General features: G+C 40.2%; 1 protein-coding gene across 1 annotated transcript; it reads right to left on the bottom strand.

The window, feature by feature from the left end:
- Positions 1–3,929: 3,929 nt before the first annotated feature.
- pkdccb (protein kinase domain containing, cytoplasmic b) lies at positions 3,930–17,332 on the bottom strand. Its single transcript, XM_042500748.2, has 7 exons — positions 16,485–17,332; positions 14,242–14,373; positions 11,559–11,830; positions 11,170–11,249; positions 10,784–10,891; positions 5,211–5,387; positions 3,930–4,890 (listed from the first exon to the last, which is right to left on the bottom strand). The coding sequence occupies exons 1-7, from the start codon at positions 17,088–17,090 to the stop codon at positions 4,784–4,786; spliced, it is 1,482 nt and encodes a 493-aa protein (XP_042356682.2). The 5' UTR covers positions 17,091–17,332; the 3' UTR covers positions 3,930–4,783.
- Between the last annotated feature and the right edge of the window lie 937 nt (positions 17,333–18,269).

Genomic DNA, 18,269 nt, shown 5'->3' with positions numbered 1-18,269 from the left:
GACGTGGAGGAGGATGAGCCGCAGCTGTAAGTTTTAATAAATTGAAGCTTATCACTGGGAGATTGTTATCAGTGAGGAGAACTTACATGCCAATAAATGCTTTAAACGTTATGTTGTGTGACCAGTTTACTTAAGCTGCATTTCTACTGCATGGAACAACAACAGTATTGTGTGACTATTGGTCCAAACCCTGCAAAATACTGAGTTTAATGTTATAGAAAGCTAAAAAACAAACATAAAAATTAGCTCTACTTGCTCTTTTTTCCATTAGCAAAGCTTCTAAATGGATAGTACCTTGTACATTTGTGAGCTGAGCCAATAAAGTAGAGTTAAAACACAGCAGATCACTAATTTGACCCTTTGACACTAATACAAAATGGGACACCCTGCACATTTCCACAATTTTTTAATTGCCAAACTACTGCTTTAATTCTACACAGTACAATTAATGAAGTGCAGACGTTTCTCTGTTTGGGTACTGACAAAGAGATTCAGCGAGTGTAGCATTGAAGATACCCAGCTGGCACGAGATGTCAATACCACATCAGAAAGACATTAAGCACTTACGCCTGAGAGATGTTAAATTTTGATTTTAACGAATATCATGGTGTCCATATTATAAATGTCTACTTTTTTCACTTTGTGTGGACATTATGATATTTTGCTGACAATGGACTTTGGTCTCCATACCTAACGAATAACTGTATTGTTCTAGGCCTACTTCAAATTGATGTTGACATGAGACATTGGCCTGCCATTGAATTTTGGTCACCAGATGTCATAACCTACATTCAACCAAAAATCAACAACACTATGAATATTTAACGACATTGGTGGCAAAGCTGGGTGATGTCATGGCAGTTTCACGCAGCGTTGTTATGGTGATCAGCTGAGAATCCCGCCTGCACTGGACTGACACTACCTGCAGTGGAAAACGAACCAAGCAGAAGAAATTAAGCATTTGTCAGCCATTCACCCATCAGTGAGCGTCTTTCGAATTTTGACAAAATAAATAATGGTTATATTTCGATAAATAAGCTTTTTGTTCTCTATTTTGGAGTTAAATTAGAACATTGATACAATTTTCCACACAGACATGAGATTATCAATATTTTCGTCTAATTAGGCTTGCGTTTTAAATCCAGTTTCTTTTAACTTAACTTAAATCTTAACTAAACCAACTGTCTTCCATGTGCTAAGGAAATGGTGCGTTCCATTTAACTCGGAAGTTGGAGGTCGGAGTTGGGGAAAAACGACACACCCGAGTAGACCATGTTCCTGTACAACAAGACAGAAAACCAAGATGTTGTGAGCTTAGCCATTGTTAGCAACACCAGTTTAACAACCCATTGTGTTATATTTTGTGAATACAAACACTGTAGCAACATGTCCACAGATAGAAGTTGGACACTACTTTGACTGTTTTAGTGAGACATAAAAAGACAGAAGTGCTTATAATCAATATATCAATACAATTTCACAAGAGCAGATTTCAAGGTTGAAAAATTCTGACTTCCCAGTGTAGGCTAAATTGAACGAACCATAAACTACTCGTTGTGGTACCTTAATCTTTACTGTATGGACATGAGATTGGCGTCAATATTCTAATGACAGCTCTCGTTTCCAAGCATTTTCCCTTCAACTGTGTCAAAAACTAAACCTACTAGCTGTGCTAATGTAAGATACACTAAACTGCTGCTTGTGGTAGCTTAATTGTTACTGCAGGGACATGAGATTGGTATCAATATTCTCATCTAAAGCACAAAAACGTCTGTCCTTCTGCTGTATTAAAACTACTCTTAACCAGCTGTCTTTGTGCAAAGCTAAGCTAAGCTAATCGGATGCTTGTGGTGCCATCTTTGCTGTACAGACATGAAAGTGGTATCAGTATGCTCATCCAACTCTGCAAGATGACAAATAAATGTAATTCCCAAACTATTCCTTCAACAAATCCAATGTTGATTTTTGTGCTTAATTTTTTTTTGCGGCTATATGCAGTTCTTTCACTGAGGTTTTAAGTCTATTTACTGTAGCACAGATAAAACACACACACATCTTTTAGGGGATTATTTCCACAGAATCCAACCAGTCCTGCTAGTCAGTCCAGCTGCGTTGCTCCAGTGAGCTGGTTTGTTCTTATCTAGTCTGACTCAGACTTCTTATCTCCACATCAGACTCTAATCAGCCAGCTTTGTCCAGACAACAAGGGGCCAACATGAGGCAAAGAGGACCCTGAGGCCTCCCCGGTGTCTCCACCATAAAAGTGTAATCTATGAACAAGACGTGCCCTTTCAAGTCAGTGGTAGCGGTATGGCTGAATGGCAAAGGAGTCACTATATTAAAAATATTTGGAGTTTGGATCCTTGTATATTTTTTTCTTCTGCAAAAAAACATTATTTTGTAATTTTTCTTTAAGATTTTCCCTCTTATTAACAGGAAGTATTTGCAGAGCAGCGTGGGGGATGCCATGTTACAAAAGTCTCTGGCTCATATCAGGACGTCACTGGTATTCGGCCTACTCTCTCTTTCCCACCAGACTCTTTGGCTGCTACAAGTCCTGACTTTACAAATTCTTCATCCTGCCACCCTGCAGTCCTGCCCTTATCTCAACCTCATCCAGCAACTCCTGGCAGGCACAGATGGCAAGTCCATTCGTGTGCAAACCGCAGATTGAGCTCTGATTGTCCCGATGACTGCCATTGTCTTACGGTAATGCCCTCTCTCTCACCATGAGAAAGGGCCAGTAAGTAAGCTAATTTACATGTATTAATTAAGGCTCATAATGAGCTCAGCATGACGGGGCATTTGAATGCATTCCTCTGGTATTGTGCAAACTCTGCGGAGCACCGAGGGTTTGCGGTCTCACCCATTCAGATGGGCTACAGATTGTAGGTGTGGGGGCATGCGAGCAGATAAAGGACTTAAAACACACAAAACAAGGTCAGTATACACATGCAAGTTTCACTCCCCCACTCATACACACGAAGGTGTTAATGACAAACAAACAGGCTGTTAGTTATTGGCTGCTTTTACACGGCCTGTTCAGAGCCGGAACATCGCATTGTTTTGCTGCCTCACTGTTTTGTACATAATGTCTGATCACAGACTTAGGGACAGAGCTGTCTTGCCTCTGAGCCGGGAACAGAGGTATTAACAGCCTTGAAATAAGGCCAGTGATCAGCCCTGACAAAACTTAACAAAAAGTTTAATTAAACAGAAATGGTGGTACGTTGAACACCCTGATGCATTACGAAAGCACACTACTTACAGACAAAAATGTATGTATAATGGGTAAAGATCTACCATAATCTACCATAAGTTTGAGCACCTATTCACTAGACACAACCCACCAAACGGGAGGAAAATATGCTTCAAAGCTTGTTGCACACCGCTTTACACCATTAGGAGGACACGTCAGTCAACCTGGAAACTGTCGCAAAACAGTGCAAACTATTTGGAGACTGAATGTGCCTGAGGTCTGAGTAAAACATAAATCCAGAAAGATGTGTCCATGGGTGGCACAGGTGATTTAAAAAACAGTTGTTAGCAATTAGCAGCTAACACAAAGAAAAAAAAACAGCGGCTGTATATGCCCATTAATTGAGGAAAACTATGAGATTCGGGAGCTCTTTACCCTCTGAGTAGAGGACGAGATCAGCCATCATAAAGAAAGGATGTGATTGTAATTGCCATGCTATACAATTGTTATCGTTTATATAGCTCTGCCGCTGCATGTTATATGTCACACAAGAGGCCGACACACTTGTGTTACACCTTAGCCTGACACGCTTCTTTTGGTTCTGCAAAGGCAAATACTACTTTAAACAACAAATTGGAGTGGAACGATGCCACTGGCATTTGGTTCTGTGTAAAAATGCAAAGGAGGAACTTCATACAATAAAAATCCAAATAACCACAGGAGCCAGAAGTAGAAACAATACATTTATATAATTACAAAATTGTAAAACTGTACAAATGCAATAAGTGAAGTATAAAAAAAACACTGAAGTGAATAATTTTTCATTGAAAATAAAAGTTTCACCCACAAGGTGCACGTAAGCTATAATGCACAATCATGTAAGAACAATTACATTTCATTCGATGACATAAATATTTATGAACTACGCAATAAGAAGTACAGAAGTATGTAAAAACAGACTGCACTGGAATGGTTTTAATCATCTTCGCTCATTGTTGATGTGGAAATGCTTACATGGTTGTTGCCATCTCATACCACAGCGCAGCTAAGCCAGGGAACCATGAAAAAACAGCCACAACCTCAGCGCATTAACATCAAAGTGTATTTGTATAAGAGCTTGTTTTCTTTTCTCGTCCTCAGGCTTCAAACGTTGAGCTGCAGCGGCTGTTCTTATTACCTCTTTGGCTTAAAAATCCTACTATGGGGACCCCGGCCTCACAACGAAAGCCAACACACATGGTGAATAAAGACAAGGTAGAAAAAAAACAAAAAACATGTCGAGGGCACAAGGCTCTCCCTCCTTAATTGTACCTGAAGGGAAATCCCTTTAAATAGTAGTTGGCAGAGGCAGTGAGCTGGCAGGCAGATCAAACAGTCACTGAGCAGAAGCCCTATAAATACATCACATTCACTTGCTTCACTTCAAACGCCTCCTCGACTCGGCCTCTACACTCCTCCTGCAAACACACAGAGCCGAGTGGCGTTCGACATGTTCACGAGGAGTTCTCATTCTAAGCGCCGCATTTTGTGCGTTATCTCTCATCCCACTCCGTTAACAGCTCCAATGAAACAGTTGTGTTTGCGTCACACTGTGGGAGTTTCAGGAGCTTTGGTTTTCTTCACATACACCTCTGACATCCCATCGGGCACCAGATGACTGAAGCTGCTCCTGAAAGAGGCCAGGAGGCGACCTGCAAAAAAGAGAGGCACGTTAAACACATCTGCAACACCAATAAAGTTACATGTCCTGACTGGATATCCTTAATAACCGTATACATTTCAACATTTTAAAGCTTCATCAAAAGTGCAGCAGCTGAGTGTGTTTACTCAGCAGTGGTAGTGATACACGATTTTGTGGGTAATTATACACGCTTATTATAGAGTGCTTTCGGTATTTGGCTAATTTAATTTATGTAATGACTTTTACAGACTTAAGTGGGAATAAGACCAGTAATGTGATAAAAATGAAAACATTTGACAGAGTTCCATATGGAGAAAAAGCTCTACTAACCCGTCCATGTCTTTTGGCCGGTCAGAGTGAAGCTGTTGCACTGAGAATGGGAGTTACAGATGTGTGCGGCCTCTTTGGCGCTGTGCACCGACAACACGCAACCCTGCTGGCTGTAGGACGGCCAGCAGCGGTACTCCGCGTTCCCAGAGGTCCCCATACCTCGCATCACAGTGTAATCTAACCACAGAGGAGGAGATGCCACTTCAGTACATGAGGCTACTGAAAGATTTCTGAGTGCTCTTGGAGGATAAAATGAAAGTTTAATGATCCCTGCGGAGAAACTGATACTGAGCAGCACAGAGTGAAGAGAATACAGATGAAGAACAACAAAGAAAACAGGTTGAAGGTGAAGATGCAGCGTCTTTGTCATGCACATCTCTTACTGACTTTAAAAGGATTCTTAATATAGTTTGGATTGACAGGTTTAAAAGGCAAACGATACAATCAGGTGTTATAAACGGATTATAATGTCTAGTGGCCAAAATGAATTATCTAAACTGAATGATCTAAACTTTTCCATAGTATTTTATCCCATTTCCATGAATTTAAATAGCTTACAATGTGTAGGCCTATATAGCGATACACAACATGTAATAAAACACTCACTTTTCAGGCATTTGTGAACTAGCAAGATGATAGCAGTGAAAAACTAACTTTATCTGCTTGTTAAGACATTCCTGCTGGGAACTAGCTGTATCTGCCAATAACACCAGACCAACATCTATGGTTACTTTGCAAAGCGTCAAGGCCACGGCCCTTTTTCGGGACATGGAAAACTCAATGCCCTGTAGATGTCAATGTAGCTAAATGTGCGGGTTTTTTTTGGACAAGTTTGTAAGCATTTATTTCTTGTTTGTTTTAAGGACATGTCTAATAATTGTTTTGCGACTATGCCTGAACCTGAGTGTTTGCAAAGCATTAAGAAATTAAGGATGATTGCCGTCATGTGCCTTCGGTTTTCTCCCCCGCCCATATGATCAATAACTCAACACAATGGCTGGATGTTGCTTATCTGGACTGACAGTATCTTATGTGTCTCAAAACTCAGTGTGAAAGCCTCAGTTGACACACTAAACAACAGTGTTTCCACATGACAGCATATTTCCTTGGTAATGACACAGTGCCAACTGGGTTATGTCTTTGTGACACTCCTGATGTTTTAAAAGGTAATGCACAGTGCAGCACTAGATTTTTAAGTTAGTAATACAAGGAACATATTTTGCAAAATATGTTTTGGGATTTTTATGAAAATATTTTAATCCACGGCCAAAACAATATGTATTTAAAACCTTTCTAAACCATTTGCTGCAAGTTCTTTAAATAACAAATAGGGTTCCGGTAGTGATTATTCTGCAATTTTCCTTGTGTTTGGTTTCTCATAATCGCAACATCCCAGAGCCCAAGATGACATCTTTAAATAGCTTATATTGTTTATCAAAAACCTAAATATTATGAATTTACTTTCACAAACATGAAAAAAGAAAAAAAATCCTCACAACTGAGAATCTGAAACCACAAAACGAGCATTTTTGCTTAAATAAAGCAAAAAAGAAAAGTAGCTGCACTTTTTAAAAATCCTGTTAACGACAGTGCAGAATTGTCTATGCCTATTTATGATCTTGGAAAAAATTTGAACACCATTTTGAGTTTTTCTCCAGTGAACTGTTGCTCCACATTGAAAAATCACTTCACTCCACCTTCCTACTGCGCAACATTTGTGTTACATTCATCATTATAACGCTTTCAGTCAGACTTCTTGTGGATCTGGCCTTAAATCATCTGCTACACATTAGCAGGAGCCATGAGAAAGAAGCATGCACACATGTGCCTGCACACACACACACACACACACACACACACACACACACACACACACACACACACACACACACACACACACACACACACACACACACCACAGGAGCAGGACAAAAGCTTCGTCTGTGAGTCCGTACGGAGGAGGCACACTGTTACAAACTGTTAACCTTCCTAAATGGCAGGAGCGGGTGTGTGCGTTTGTGTGTGTGTGGGAGTATTGTTAAGAGGAAAAGGACACGAGGATCTGCCTTCTGGGTTTGAGCAAAGGGAACAAGGAGAAGGAGTGTTTCAAGGATCCTGCTCAGGGGAGAGAAAAAATGAGGCCTGTTGGGGAGCTAAAGGGCGACAGGCCTCAGCTGTCGAGGAGACAGAGACGGATGAATATAAGCTCTTTGTGTTGAAGATGACACGGGAAAGCAGTTGTCCTTTCATTTTGATATAAAGAATTTATTTATGACAGTGCTCAGGACCTAAATGAATTCACTCTTTGCCTTTTTGTACACAACTTAAGTTCAGACTTGCGGCAAGAGCGGTTTTAAGAAACTCCATCTTTACTAGATTCAGGCCGCCTCCGTCAAATCACAAATGATCTCAGCTGTGGAAAAGTTACATCCACGTTACCAATGAATCTCCATCTGTCAGCAATTTCAAATTAAGACTTGATGAGCGTCTTTCTCCCTCACACACACACACACACACACACACACACACACACACACACACACACACACACACACACACACACACACACACACACACACACACACACACACACACACACACACACACACTCTCTCGCTGTGTTCGTCTTTGAGCTGTGTTGCCATTTGGCTTCTTTTATCAAGCTTCGTTGAGTTTTTGGCTGCAATTCTCTTTTGGGGAGACATATTAATGAGCAGATGTGTTTTTTAATACACTGTTGCACAATCTGTTTGTTTCCCTCTTTTTGTTGTTTAATTGTTTAAAGCAACAGTTGGACATTTTGAGGAATATGCTTATTTGCTTTCTTGGTGAGAATCAGATGAGAAGATTAATAGCACTGAAGTGTCTGAACATTAAATGTGAAGTTAACGCCAGCAGCTGTTTAGCTTAGTTTTGAGTGAAAACAGGGAAACAGCTAGCCTGGTTCTGGTATAAAAATCCACCTATGACAATGATCTCATTTGTTTGACTGGTAAAAAAAAAAACCCTGAATTGTTAAAATGGCCATTTGCAGTTTTACAGGGGTTATTTGCTGCTCTATCTTGGCTAGTAGCAGTAACTTCCTAAGGACTTGTCAATGACCTGCAGAGAATTTTAATCGTCCCTGAACAAACAAGACGTCACATACTAGTCAGTGAGCTTCAATGGTGCATTCACATGACATTGGATTTATCCAAAAAACGACTTCACAACTGGGAAAATTCACACAAATAACAACCTAAAAGGTAAGTTTTGGTATATGACTGTAAGACGTTGATGTTATATAGGCAGAAACATGGCGGATGAATGTAAATGTTTCCCTGATGGTGAGAAACCTTTCATGTATTGCATATCAACTTTTTGTTCACTTTCAATTTGTAATATTTTTTTAGGCTGTAATCGATAGTTGCTTTGCACATACAGTGACCTAGATTATTTAGAATAGATTTATTAACATAAATCCTGATAATAAGTTTGGTAAGGCAATATTTTAGTGGTTTTACACCACTGATTCTCAAACTGGGGCCAGTGGAATCCTGAAAGAGAGTCTGAAAAAGTTTTTAGATTTATCAAATGTTCATGATATTTAAAAAAAAAAAAAAAAAAGTTTACAGACAGCTTCAATTTTTAATATTTTAACCTAAAATATTAATGCAAACTTTATTCAACCAGGTTTGTCCAGTTGAGACCTGGCCCAGAATAGCAAAAACACAGAGTTAGCATAATAGAGGTAGGTTACATTCGAATATAATAAATCTATAACTATTCTCTTGTGTTGTTTTTTTTCCTCAAATAACTGACACTATAGAGGCATAAAAAATAGCCTATGTCAAATTGTTCCAACGGACATGCATGAGGGTGCCCCTGGTATATTCTCTGTCTTATTTGTGGTCATTTGCTGATAAAAAGATTGAAAACCTTTAAGGAATGTATGAAAGTGCATCTTTGTTGTCATGCAAATACTGGAAACAGCAATCGACGAGTTGCTTAAACACTCAGAGCAATAAAATACAACACATCTAATCTGTAGCGTTCATGTTGTTTCCACATTATGGCTTAAAAGCTCAAAGGTGGGAGTATGACTTTACAACCCAAGAAATTAGGAAATCCAAGGAGCCCATGAATGCCGCGTAACCTTTGGCCAGAGCCAAGCTAGCTGTTTGCAGTCTGTATATATGTTAAGTTAACTGGCTGCTAGCTGTAGCTGCATATTACCAGACAGATAGTGCTGGACTGGTATTAATCATAAAAATAGAAAAAAAATCATCAAACTATTGACTAAACTAAGCTAAACTAGGTTAAAAATGTCACCAGTCTTTTCCTCCACCCAAAAACAACCCGTTTCAACAAAACCCACAATATGGCACAATAATGCACACACACACACACACACACACACACACACACACACTTTTTTTCGAGTCTTATCACACACACTTAGCAGCAGCAGCAGCAGCAGGGTTGACTCATGGCACCTCCTTGTTAAGCTAGAACATTCCCTCCCTGGTGTCAGCCTCAGCGCCCGGGCCTCTTTACCCTGAATCTGTGATTAAATTCACAAAGCGCTGCTATATAAACAGTCCAGCATCTGGGGGGACGGAAAATCTCACCACAGGAACGCAGCCAGTCATTCTGTTATTAATATTTCATAGAGCTGAGAGGAGCGGCAGGAGGGGGCTGAAGTGGAGTGAGCAGAGTGACGGACTTTCAGTGCTTATACTGAGAGAATACAAAAGTGGGAGATAAAGTTTGCACAGAAAGTACTTTCTACGACTGTTATGATAGGATAAAGTATGTTAACCATTTGAAGCAAAATTAGCTCGATTTCCTGAAAACACAGGAAGAAGTTACAAGTTACGAGAAACAAGAAAATTACCTGAAATTTAGCGTAGAGTAAAAGGTTTAAAAAAAAAAAAGATAAAATAGCTAATAATTATTATTACAATGATAATCATAAATGTAGTTTTCTGGCCTTCCACCCACCTATTTTCAAAATGAGTATCTTTCTAGAATTTTTTCTGGTCATTTTCTTGTTACCCTCTTCTAATTTCTTGCAATTTGTGGGACACCTCTTAACTAGTTGCTCAGTGCTTTTTTAGCTTTCTTTTCAAAAGTTTAAATGCATTTGAAGAAAACTGCTGTTTCAGGTTTCAGAGAGTTAACAAAAGTTTTACCAATTTTTAAAAATCAAAAGATGGATAAAAAGTCTAAATAAGTCAAAATATCTCTGCATGACTATCCTGGAAGGCTAAACCGAACAACTCGATGTAATCCCAGCGCTGTTTTTTTAAATGAACGCCGACTGTGCTTTCTGAGCCAGAGACATGCAGGATTAATCCCACTTTGTTGGTCTTGTCCTCTCATTCCAGCTGCCTAATAAACCTGTCAAAACAGCCTGGGCAGGAGAAACACCCCCCTTTCGTTTTTTTAAAGATACAAAATGAAAACAGAGGTGTGGATTGTCTGAGTTTTCTCGGATAAAACAAACCATGCATTCTCTGCAAGAAGAAAAGGGTCTACAAGAGGGCCCACTGTACTTTATAAAAAGCAGCCTGTATTCCAAGAGCTCTTACCTCTGATTATTGATGGAGGCAGGTTGTCCAGGTGCAGGCCAGACTTGTAGAGGAGCAGGATGTGTTCAAAGGCCTCCAGCGTTTGATTGATGTTGGCTTTCAGCTCCCCTGGACACACACAATGCAATCAAATCTCTACAAGCATGAAGTTATACTCATCCAACATGGATGATTTCTCACTATGCTCTCCTGTCTAATCCCAGTCGTGTGATCTCGACAGATAACAAATTGCATTCATTACCTCGTTACATGTCACGGAGCATCTTGTCGAGCTCATTAAAAGAAGCACTTATACAGAGGCATGTTATTACACGACTGCGATAATGGAATGATTTGCTCTCTGATCTTCAACAGTGAACGTCCCGTCATGTCAGGACTTCTCTCACCTGTGGAGTTCATGATGTGGTCTACCAGGTGTGTGAAGCCGGGCGGGGCCTGGTGAGGCAGCAGGTAGGTGAAAAAATACCTGGGGCCCGGGCAAAGACAACGCAGTCAGACACACGAAAAGACAGACAAGCCCCGTCACATAGTTCCAACAGACTTGTCTCACACCGGTGTTAAAACAAACACAGTACATAAAGCTGTCTGTTTCAAACTGAGAAGACTTTTTTTCCCCCCACTGACACTACCAATTTATTCATCACACCACCTCCATCAAACCGCAAATTTCCAGCTGTATGTCTTCACTATCAACATGTTAGCCCGAGTCTGTATTTAAACAATCATCCGTGTAGCTGCTCCATCGATCATGTCGTAAAGCTGTCACTTTTCTTACCTGTAGGCGTTGTAAATATTCCTCTTCTCATTCAAGCCGTCACACACTCCCCGGGCCGAGCACGGCAGAGTGAAGTTTCTGTGTGGAAACTGGAGGGTGCAGTCCGCGTCTGTCTGGCAGGAGGTCTCCTCAGCGCTGGCGTCATCCAGGTCAGTGAGCTTCAGCTGGCCGGACACGGTGACAAACTGCCGGGGCTGGAAGTCCAGCAGAGCCACGGAGCCCAGAGGAGACTGGGAGAGGAAGTGGAGCAGTCTGACCAGGTCCAGACAAACCTGAGGGGAGAGCAGACGTGCCAAAACCTGATCAGCCGGATTGATGACTGTTTGGTTAAGCGCATAGAGACGTAGTCAGAGAGCAACATTTGTGGTCCGGGAATGAGTCCTAAAACCCAGCCATGAGTTTGCATTTTAGCGCTCCCTGTTCCCTCGTCTGAAGTCAATGGGTTTTTGGTTAGATGCCTGAAATAAGATCTGCGGTTAACACAAGCATCAGAGACTTCCGTACATACCCCACTCATGACTTCTGAAGCTTTTGTGTGTCTTTCCGTTTCAAAATGCTAAAAGTGGTGTTCTTTTTGTGCTGAAAAAGTATCATAAACATTTGTTTACAACAGAGATTATTTTTTGCAATAATCCAAAATCGAATGGAAAAATACCATTGGCTTTTTGTCAAGGGAACCAGGGTGACATTAACTTCCCTGTCAGCCCACAAAACACATCATCCCAGCAGCAATCTATTGCCCTTGTGACTAAAATTAACATATAAATGCCTCACATTCATAAGTTCCAACTCTCCAATGTGAGGATTTGCTCTTTTTTGCCATGTTATATAAGCTCAGATGTATTTTTGAGTTTTGTTATTTATTCATTATGTTTGCTAAGTATATGGCTATTTCCATCATCACTAAATCTAAATTCCTTTTTTCCCTGATTAATCAGTTGGCGCATACAATAAATAATAAATTAAAATGCCAATCATAACTACCTAAAGCCCAAGCTAACATATTAAACAGCCTGTTTTGTCCAACCAACAGTCCAAAAAACACAAAAGTACACCATTTACTATCATAGCAAACAAAAAACTCCAGGGATGATGTCTTTTTGTATGTCAACAGGGAGATTAGCACCGCCCTGGTTCCCTCGTCAAAAAGCCTATGGGATTTTTCCATTTGTGAAAATAACAGGTACTTTTAGCTCAAAAATAAGGTTTAGTTTTTGTTTTAACAGAAATTAGTGCATGCTTCCAACTCTACAATGTGAGGATTTGTTTCTGGGCCATATAAAAAGTAATTAAGTGTCCATCGTGATTTCCTATTTCAAAAGCTAATAATCAAATGGCTTGTTTTGTCCGACCAACAGTCCAAAACCCAAAAGTACTCAGTTCGATAATAAAAAACAGAAAATTAGGAAATCCCAGTTGGAGAACATGGAATGAGGGATTTAATTTATCTTAAGTTAAATCTTTTAATGATTATCTCACGAGAAAAAGTCAGATTATTCAATAATTTAAAAATGTTACTTTTAGCTCCAAAATGGACAACTCCACAAAAAGAAACGCATGCTTTCCCTCACTTCCTGCCACCTGTTGTCAAATAAAAACTTTTGAAAAATGCTGAAATAATCCAAAAATTCTTGGTGGTGAAGCTAAACACTGACTTGCTTATTCCTGAAAAGCTGACACGTTGGACATGTAATTAAGTTTCATTATATTGCTAAAAATGGTGAAATAAAAAAAAAACCACAGTCTCGCAAAAACAGTGTTATTCGCTTTTAAGACGTTTCAGCAGCCACATTTGCAAGCCATTTCCTGAGCCGGCTTTTATAGCACTCTTTAAATCCTACAATAAAACAGAAGGAGAAAATAAGTAGGCTACTAAAGGCAAAATAAAGGCATTAGCCACGCACTGACAGAGCATGAAATGATTCTGTCACACTACGAACATAGCTGCGGTGTTAGGTAATGCTCCGAGTCTCTTGGACGTCACTTGGTGGGATCGAAGCACTGTAATAACAGGGCTGGGTGAAACCGAACACCCCCGGATTACTGTAGCCTGCGCAGATGCAACGTAGCTGAAAGGGGCCGAGCAGCTCCGGGGGGGTATTATGAACGGCTATTTGGGTGATGCAGCAAAATGAGGCCCCACAGTTGAGATGATACTTGCAGACGGGGATGTTGCTTTTGCTAATCCAGAAACAAAGCATGCATGCTCTGACATTTTCCCCCCTCTTTCAACCATTCTTTCTGTCTCTTCATCCGTGCACAAACACACATGCTCGAGTCCCTGGAGTGTAAATTCAACCTCTGTGACTCCCACTGTGAGCATACCTGTGATGGGGGTTGACTTTGTGTTAGTGCCTCTATGTGTGTGTGTGTGTGTGTGTGTGTGTGTGTGTGTGTGTGTGTGTGTGTGTGTGTGTGTGTGTGTGTGTGTGGGATGACATGACATTCCTAGCCTGCAGTGGATTAACTCCAGGACCCATCTCCATTCCAACCCAGGCCTGATCAAATACACTGAGGGACAGATGTCAGACCTCCAGGAGTTTCAAATGTCCTCCTCCCTCATCTTTCAGCCTGCGTCTCTCTCGCCAAGAGGAGCTCGCACATGCATAACGTGCAAATATGTGCAGTGTGGCGTAAAAGGATAAATGGACAGGGCACGGACAGCTGAAACTAACACGCTTACCCTGAATCTGTCCTCCCAGGGACTCTGGAGCAGCTGGATCATCTGCAGAGGATTCCCCTGCTCCAGAATGACTGTGACTCGTCCCTCATGTCCCCCTCGTCCTCCCGCGTCTCCTGCACAGTGACCTTTAAGCTGTGAAATTGGAGAAGGTTGGTCACAAACAGAGAAAAATTGTGCTACTGTTTTGCATTTTAACTGAGCAGAAATGAGAGAAAGCAACAAGCTAAAGTGTGTAAAGGTTCTTGGGGTGAACCCAGAGGACACGATGTTCTGCCAGCCGCTGCAGCTCAGACTTGTGACAGTGAAATAACATTAGCCTGAGGGGAATGTGCTCTGTGCACTTGTGAAATTAATCGATTGAACTATCAGACACACTGCTGGAGAAACAAACTTACTTATTTAGGGACTGTTTGTTATTTATAAAAAGGGACTGTGTGGTGCAGAATAAGGAATGGCACTTTATATAATCTTTTAAGCACTGGGAGGTGAAGCGCGCAGAGGGGAAATGAAGAAACGTACGTGATGGTTATCACAACGTTGTCACATCGACACATGATAGAGCTAAGTTTCGTCGACAGCTTCAGAAAATAAATTTGCAGTTATGTTACATTCCACAGAAGATTATCCACAGAAGACTACTGTAGCAATTTCACTACACAAAACAAACTTCAAAGACTTCTGCAAAACTTTTAATGATATTCACTAATGCCATGACTTTTCCAGGCCTGGGAAATGTGATGTGTGTGTGTGTGTGATGTGAATGTAATTTGGTTTTCCATGACAGTGGAAACCCCATTTACATGGCTGCATTTTGTGTTTACTTTAAATACACTGGAAACTTACAAGCTGAACGTACTTTATAATATCTAGAAAACTGATTGACTTGAATAAGTTAGGTAAGTATAACTATTAGTTTAAATTGTATTTTTGAGCTGTTGCAAATTAAGAATGATGAGTGAAATGACTTGTTTCTTGTAAGTGACAGCAACTTAGGTTTTTAAGTACACCAAGTTAGTCAGATTTAACTGAACAGGTTTATATATTTTACATGAGTATTTATATTTGTAATAAAATGACATGACTTGGAGTCCTATTGAAATCTTGTTTAAAGTCAAAGAGAGCGATTAGTCTGAATACATTTTTTTGACAACTATAAGGCTTAAAGTGGCTTTGTTTTGATTGAATTTTTTTGTTTCCAAAAATTGACCTATATGACATATTATGTTTTAATCCTGAAAACTAATCACTCTTTGATAAATAAAGTAAGAACAACAAACACAACCGGTTTTCTCAATATTACAGAGTAAACACAACTTTTCAGTTAAGTCAGACTAAGTTGGTTTGTCTAAATTGCTATTACTTAGAAAAAAGTATGTTTCACTTGTTATTTTTAAGTTAACTTCATAAACTGAAGTGAACACAACAAAATTTAAAGTAAAGCTCAAAAATATAAAGGAAACGTAATATAGGAATAGTTATATTTACTTGATTTTTTTCAAGACAATTGATTTCCTTGATTTTTTCTATTTACCATCAACTTGACAGATTTTACAGCGAATCTTCAGAATCCAAAACCTGCAAGTGAGTTTGAAAAGCATGTTTTCTTCCAAAATGTCCAAAATCACACAATTTATCAGAGCCAGAAACTGTGAAATATGGTTATTGATGATGGAGCGAGGGTCATGCGTTTCCCCCCAGGCACTCAGGGAGACTCGAGGAAAAATGTTTGCAGCTCCAGCGAGGGTCATGATATAATAAAAAAGTCACACCCCTGCCACCACTCTGATAAATAATGTACAGTCCCTTGATTCAAACTAGTTGTAAATTGGGCAGTAATAGTTTGACTGAATAAACTCAGTGGGGGTTTCAGATGCAGCTGAGGATAGTGGAGGGGACAGAGGCACATTGTCTGATCCTGCCAAACTGGACCCAAGGGTCAGAGGAGGGTCAGTGAATTTAATTTAATTACATGGGAAGGTCCTGCAGAGCCAGTGAGGCCTTTTATCCACTTCACTGTGTGTGAGACAAAGGAAAATGTGAGCAGGCATGGATTATGGAAAATCTGTATAATATTCCTGCAGCAGCTCCAGTGTTTTCAAAGTGAGCAGCAGCTTCTAATGCAACTTCTACTGGCTATAATGTTGCTTTGGCATTTGGATAGTAAGTTTATATTTAACAGCGTACAAAACTTTTTATAAGGTAATAAAATGTATGCGCACGAGGCAGACTTAGGCAAACGTTACCTTGATGACATTTGGATGCTTCAGCCTCTGCAACAGCACAATTTCTTTCTTCAACTTGAAGGCAACGAGCTCGCGGCAGCCTCGCGGGTCTTTAAAATCCTCCACACACTTCCCCATGTCTATCCCCTTCTCGTTGACGAGTTTTAACGCCACATGCCGACCTCCTGCTAAATTCACTTTGACAACCAGTTTGGTGTATCCAGACCCGAGCACCTCCACCGCCTGCATGTCCACCAGAGAATCACAATCCATTTCATCCAGCTGCGCTTTTCTGGAGCCATAGGAGATCTCATTCCACAGACTGTAATCCAAAGTCGAGTCTATAGTCTTATCGCGTCGACTTTCCCCAGAGAGTCCGTTTTCATCATCATCATCATCAGGTAAAAGTAGCGGGATAATTTCTTTGCGCCTCTCGTTCAATTGGTAAATTAACGCTCCGCGCAGCGACGCGAGCTCCTCCTCATCACCAGCAACAGTTGCATTGGAAAAGTGACTAATTCTCGCTCCAAACTGCTGCACGCTGCTAATCAAGAGTGACACCAGAATAGACAGCACCACGAAAGCCAGGAGGGCAGCCGCGCGTAAAGAGTTGCCCATCCCGGGCATCTCGTGGCACACGGCGACTGCTGCTGGAAGAGACGCACGGCCGCAGGATCCGACCTCCGCTCCGACTGAAAGGACTCCTGAGTTTTCTGCAGGAGAAGTGATCAGCTCCTTGTTTCCACCTCCCCGGGAACTCCCTCTAGAGGTGTGTCCTGTCCGCTCGTAACTTTACACCCGCCGAACAACTTCGCAGGAGAGCTCGACCTCATGTTGTCACTCAATCCGCGTGTTCAGGCGCCCTGCACAGCTGATTTTACAACTGCTATCAACACGCTGCGGCTGAGGAGTGTCAAGAAATGCTGGAGCCGAGAAATAAACTATATGTTTTATTTTATACAGACTGACATAAGAAAAGTCTAAAGAAAAAAGTTTACCTTACATTTGAACTTACAATTTGATTTCAAATCGTATAAAAATATATATTTCAATTATTATACCGATTAATTTAATTTAAAATATAGTGAAAGTATAGAGTTATCATTAAAACATATAATATTACAATATTTGGATTATTATGGAGAGACAAAGAAAAGAAGAGGACTGCTGTCACCTTCACAATCTGCGCAACAGGTGGCAGCAAAACACCTTTTTGTCTTCACTCACAGAAATTGATTTATTATTAGACTTATATGATTACTAATGACTTTATTTAGTTTATGGGGGAATTTCTGGGGGGAAAAGTACATTACTTGGAACTTGATGTTTAGGAAAATGTGTATTTTCAAAATTCACCATTTTTTAAAATTAATTTGAAAATATTGTGCATGTGTCTAAGCGATCGGGCTGCTGGGATGGGTTCTGTGTGGTTGTCTTTTAAGGTGGTTAATTTTCTCGTTTTTTAACAGTGGATTCTCCTATATCTGTATAATTTATGTTTTTGTATAAACTCTAAAAACCCAGTGTGTTTAAATGAATGTTAAAATGAATAAAGATTATGAAAAAAAAATTGATGTGAAAAAAGTAAAGATTATTTTTAACATTTTTAACATTTCCAATGGTTAATCAGCTCCCCACAAATTCAAAACAAAGATACATAAGGAACTGGACTACTACGTAAAGTAAGTAATGTCAATCTATACAGCACATTTAGACACATCAAGCTGATCAAAGTATACTCTACGAAAAAACAGCACCAGAATACTTTTTCAAAGAACATTAAAATGTTGAGTGAAAAGTAGCTCA

The sequence above is a fragment of the Plectropomus leopardus genome, chromosome 14, assembly GCF_026936395.1.
Source record: "Plectropomus leopardus strain MGB_pleo_1.0 chromosome 14, ASM2693639v1, whole genome shotgun sequence".
Taxonomy (NCBI): domain Eukaryota; kingdom Metazoa; phylum Chordata; class Actinopteri; order Perciformes; family Serranidae; genus Plectropomus; species Plectropomus leopardus.
Note: the sequence above shows the minus strand (reverse complement) of the source record. Positions and strands in the feature narration are given on the sequence as shown.